The sequence below is a fragment of the Astatotilapia calliptera genome, chromosome 4, assembly GCF_900246225.1.
Source record: "Astatotilapia calliptera chromosome 4, fAstCal1.2, whole genome shotgun sequence".
Lineage (NCBI taxonomy): Eukaryota > Metazoa > Chordata > Actinopteri > Cichliformes > Cichlidae > Astatotilapia > Astatotilapia calliptera.
In genome coordinates, this window is record NC_039305.1 from 23,535,874 (window position 1) to 23,541,873 (window position 6,000).

Below are 6,000 nucleotides of genomic sequence, written 5' to 3' on the forward strand. Positions count from 1 at the left end.
GTAACAATTAAGTTTAACATCCAAGCATCATTGAAAGCAGAATTTATTAAATTTAACAGAGATAGAAGTTAGCAGGAAATTAGCTCGCTAGTTTCCACCTAAACATGATATACCATGTTCTGACTCAGGGATTTCAGAAAAATAATTAAACATACAGCTCTGCTATCAAACTTCTGACACAAATGAAGTTAGAAAACTACGGGTCGCGGGGGCAGCAGCCTAAGCAACAATTAAGTTTAATATCCAGGCATCCATGAAAACAGAATTTACTAAATTTAAGTTAGCTCGCTCGTTTCCACCTAAACATGACATACCATGTTCTGACTGAGAGATTTCTTAAAATTTTAAAACATACAGCTCTGCTATCACTTCCAACATAAATGAAGACAGAAAACTAAACAGCAGTGTCGTTTTGTAGGATTACTGAAATTTGGCTAGCTGGTATGTAATGACGTGCTATGTGATCGCTAGCAACACAGCTATGTTAGCATAACATAAACACAGTGAAGCTGGAGGACGAACGCTAACTTTTTCCACTGGATAAAAGTTGGGGGTTCCCGATGGTTAGGGACAAATGCAATTGCATGGCAGGGTGCTGTAAACGGACCGAACTTCAGTCAGGAGAACAACTGAGATAATCCATCCACAATACGAGGTTAGCCATTAATATACTGCTGGCATGGGCTGGGCTGTAGTTACATCATAAGGTTTTAAAAACTGAGCTTTAAAATGAATAGCGGTAATAGAAACCAAAAGAGGCCGACAGTGATGACTGTTTTAGGGGCTTGTTGAGATTAAATAGAACAAGATACAAACCATGAAAACATGTTCAAAACACAACAGCCTTATTAAACGCAGAGTTGGTTGGGCCCAGAAGCAAGATCATGTCATCACTTAAAGACCGGATAGAACTGAATATGGTAATATTGTAATTATATAATATCAAAATATAACCACCTCTTTGTCTTGTTCTGTCCTTTTCATCTAGACACAACTCCAAGAGACTACTACAAGAGCTACCCAATGGTAGACTACACTCACCGCCAGTCTCCTCCCACCTTCCAGCCTATCAACTTCCACCCCAAGGACAAGCCCTTCCTCCCACCACCAGATGTCCATGCACCTTTAGCCATTACCATCAACGCCTCCCAGATCCCCAAACCTAAGATCTCCAAGACCAACACTCACCCACTCACCTCCAGCTCAGCCTTCAAAGCATGGGACCCAAGTAAGAGCCACATTCAGCACCCGGCAGCCTCCCACATGGGCCTTGGCGGGCAACAGCATCACCCTATCCAACAGCAGCAGCACCAGACACTGCACCAACAGAACAGCAGGCGCCAGGCCTACTCCAACAAGAGGCAGTTCAGCATTGAAACGCTGCCCGAGCTCTTCTCGCAGCCGCTGGGCTACGGCCATTCGCCGCATATGCACCCCAAGCACAAGGGACTGGCCACTAACAGCAAAACAGAGGTCACTGTGTGAACATGGGGCAGGATTGATGAACAGACAGAAGACAAAAATGGAGCAGTTGAGGGGAAATGTTCTAATATCTTTTATATCCTCAGTTATAATGGTGTGCTGGAGCAAGCAAATATCGTATCTGGAATTTTTTTAACTCTGCATTTTCCTTGTCATTGTTACCAAGAATAACAATAATGTGAGTGATATTTGTGTACTTTTATGACCACTAAAGCAAAACAGATAAGTTGCAGATAAGCTGTGAAGGTGGTGGATTAGTGGATTATTTGCTTTGACTCTTTGAACCCAGCAGCGTCTCTAAATAATTGAGTGGCAGTTGGCACAGCTCTCTCCTCCGTCTCCTCTCAAGCCCCTTGTACCTCGGTGACATTTTGCTCAGGTGCCGAGTGCCCTTCCACTATGTACAAATGTTCAAATTCAACTCATACACGCTTTACCCCTCAAACTGGCCCAGACTCTAACACTGACAGGAGAGGAGGGTAGGCTAGAGGAGTGTGTCCCCCAAGACTCTAGCTTCCCATCAGTAGACACAATGCCATTGTGTTGTCACCACTCATTGCCCTCCAGCCCTCCAAAGAATGAGATATCAGCCTCGCAATTCATACTAGAGTGGAGGGCAGGATAGTGTGGGAGGGATTCATCTCATTCCAGGCACAAGTGAGATGAGAAAGATAAGAATAAATGAGGAATGCATACACATGTACATACTACACACTTGTCAAAAATTATACAAGGTTCCCAGCAGTGTCAAGGGACCACAGAAAACCCCACCTCCATCCGAAAAACTGGGCAAATGAACAGGCTGGCCCTTTAGTTATTTGTGGCAGCATGTTGAACAGCAAATTTCAGTCACAGTCTCTTGTGACGTGGTGGATATTTTTACCTCTACATGAAGCCGAGGATGTGTTACAATACCTAGAAAAGGGGCAAAGGGATCATCCCGAAATGTCATTGCAAAGTCAGTGAATTCTTTCCATTTCACAAATGCATCACAGAAAAGTCAGTTAATCCTGCACATTAGTACAGACATGGATTTTCTCTGACCCCAGAATTTCGCTTTGTTAGTTTTGGTGCCATACATTTGCAAAGATACATTTTCATAATTAGACACTAATGATTAACATAATTCTGGATGTAGGAAGAGAGTGATGTGATGCATTCAGAAACCTTTTTCCCTGCTGTTTGATGCATGGAGATATTTCTGCAAAACTAACATAATCTGAAAGGCTGAAACCAACTGTACATAGTACACTGCAGTTTACTTCACTTCCTCTTAACAAAGTGCTCAAACACTATAAGTTAATAACTGCTTCCACGTGCATACACAGCAGCATAAATCAGTGGATTTCTGGGAGATAACGCTTCAAACTGTTGAATACTGACATAAAAAATTAACCAGGTATAAATCGAGAGATTTATACCAAGGGCCAAAAGTAGAAATTAATACCCATTGATAATACCCATTGATAATCATAATAATACCCATAATCATTAATACCCATTGATAATCATACGTGGTAACGTAACAACCCGTAACAACCCATCGATGCTCATTCTACATTTTAATAAATAAATTATATCTTTTTATCTTAGAAAAAATCCCTTTTTGTTTCAATTTGGTTTGCTGTCTCTCTATGTTTGGTGAACACAGGAGTTCTGCACCAGCTAATTGTTAATTTGTCTTATTTATAGGTTGTGTCTTCTTAGCTAGCTTGCTAGCCATGAATAATAGCATTTAAAAAAAATACATTAAACAAAACAAATGTTAGTTATCAGCTTTATCATGAGTGTAGTTAGCCATCAACTCTTTTTTCACTTTTAGTTAATCTTAGAAAAACCTTTTTGAAGATTTTCACCAAATTCTTGCAACAATGTCAGCTAGCATAAATTTGGCATGACCCTTACAGGCACAATAGCTAAACACAAGGAAATAATGGAAATTTGCCCATGTTAAAAGTTCCAACCATAAAAGGCACCTTTTGTACCTTTACCTAATTGCTATTCCAGAGGAGTAACTAGAAATACTGTTTTTTTTAAGTAGAATTTCTTGAGTAGTTTGCCAAATAGCAGTTTTTTGATAGCTTAAGTATAAAAAAACGCAATAATGCTTTCATCCTTCAAAATCCCTTACCATCCCACCACTTATTTCCAATTCCTCCTCCTCAATATAGACCAATCCAACAGCCAGTCTGACTCACTGATTGAATTCACCTTCATTTGTTATCACTGGGACACCAGCTATTCCGCAGTGCATATGCCTGGCTCATGCTACAGCGCATCCGGCAGGTGGTGGAACCTCATCAAACAGCACCGCTTAACAGAGTCGCACATTATTTGGCACTTTTTCTCTCTTTCCCTCCCTTTCTGTCTCTCCATCTATCTCTCTTCTTTCACTCTGTATCTCACTTGCTTTCTCTTACTTGTAGTGTCCTAGCAGACTTTCTTCTACTGCCCGACCTCCCTTTGTGCATCCATATCCAGGAAGGGTTGAGCAGTGGGTACGAAGCACTCTCCCTGATGTTTGGTACCCACTGCTCCAAGCTGTTGTAAACGTGATAGCCTCACTGGGTCTTCATAGTGTGTTTGAGCATGTACAAGGAGAAAACTATAATTAATGACAGAGCCAGTCAAAGCATGGCAGGCTCCAGATTCATCCTCACTACACCACACCGCACAAGCGCTCACACAAAAACGATTACATTCATACGCACATGCACAAGCTAGCATCCACAAACACAAGCTGTGGCATCAATGACCAAATGCTTTGCAATATATTATTCATATCTGGAGATTTGCTGATGCCAAGCTTAAAGAAGTAAAGTGGATTTTATGTAAGACAGATTTAAATTTTTAAGAAGATTTTGTTTGTTTGTTTTACTTGCCAGCAGAAATGTCAGTCAGCCAAATTCCCCAATTTGCATCTCAATTTTATTGGAGCTGTGAATGTGCACAAGCAAATAAAATGAGCAGCAGGGTAAAACTTTAACGAGCAAGAATCAAGTAGCAGTATAATGCTCGCTTGTAATGCTGCAATGGCTTCTCCACTTTACCTCTCCAAGATGTGAAAAACCTGTTAGGCAAGCTGTTGGACTGGTGGTAGGGGATGGCATGCTTTTGTAATAGGGGATCAGTAGAGAATGGGGATCATGAATACAAAAGCATCAATGGGATATGCATGCTGTGAATATGCATCAAACACATCTGTGCTTATGCTTTCGCCAGCACTGCACAGTATTCAGTGCACCACAGTGCCGCAGCTTCTCTTGCGTGGCTTCACCATCTCTTTGACTTTTATTTTCTCGAGGTGCCACATTTTTTAGTGGGTCACTTCATATGAAAAGCTTTCTGGCCTCTAAAATCCCTACCAAACCGTTCTGTGGGCTCTCTCCCTAATCAGTCGGAATGCATAAGAGGTTGAGAATAAATAAGGAATGACAGCGAGTAAACAAGCAATATGCATCAGTGAAGCAATAAGCGCTAAACCTCCCTCGCCCTATCTCTCTCTTTCTGTTTGCCTATTTGGAAGCCTCCTCAGAGTTTAAGGCTGGGTGCTAATAAGGGCACGGGTGTCCTTATTAGCCACGTCAGAGCTGAGTGAAAGAATGAGCTGTGCAGATGGCTTGAGACAAAAAAATGAAGGCGATGAGATGAGAAAAGAGAAACGTGGCTGTACGAACACAGCCGATATCGCGATGGTTGTTTTTCATTCTGACTTGTCTGGGTGGTCTAAAAACATTCATTCTGGGTCTTATCTCTGTGCATTCAAGCAACCAGCTATCAAAAACGCTTTGTGACTGTAGCTGGGAGTCGAATATGGTGTTTACTCTGATTTGCACAACAACAAAATCAGGAACTGGACCTTGTACTCACTGCCTGGCCTCAGAGGGCGTGAAGCTTGTGCTACCCAACAACTCGGAGGTTGAACAGAATGCCAACACAGGCTCCAGGATTTGCAATTAAGGAGCAGAGTTAGTCCTTCAGGACAAGCAAAGCCTGAGGACAGGCTACCAGCAAAGTGAAAGAGACTGGCAACTTGAAAGCTTTGCTCGGATTTTGTTAGCTGTCATGTCTCGCGGAGATGGCTGACAGCGAGCGCTGTGAACGCCTGCTTCTTGAATTGTTCATTTTGTGAGATCCGTATCACAGCTGCAATCTTGCTGATGTACTGGAAAACAATGGCACCTTTCAGTGTTAATTTCCCAATGGACAGCGAATGGACAGTGAAGGATGTGTTTTTACATCAACGATGGATGAACCTTAATGACTCCCTTCAAGCAAATGACATACATGTACCAACATCCACACACAGCTGAAACAAGACACAAGAGCCACAGACGTATAACGCTACTTATATCCTAAACACAAAGTCTCCAACTTTGTGATATGAAGCAGGACCAAAAGCCTTGAATCAGGAGAAACTGAGTACACCTAACTGATGCTTAAACATCCAAAACGGTGAGAATGCTGGGACTGCTTTGGATCATCAGCTTAGAGTGAATTTACTCAATCTCTCCTGAT

At 41.9% G+C, this 6,000-nt stretch overlaps 1 protein-coding gene across 1 annotated transcript in view; it reads left to right on the top strand.

Annotated features, from left to right (window-relative positions):
• Nucleotides 1–2,947, top strand: part of LOC113021122 (protein shisa-8) — a 129,536-nt gene extending 126,589 nt beyond the window's left edge. Inside the window, exon 5 of the mRNA XM_026165583.1 lies at nt 989–2,947. Within this exon, the coding sequence (XP_026021368.1) occupies nt 989–1,485 (497 nt within the window). The 3' untranslated portion in view covers nt 1,486–2,947. The remainder of the gene's footprint in view (nt 1–988) is intronic.
• Nucleotides 2,948–6,000: the final 3,053 nt, after the last annotated feature.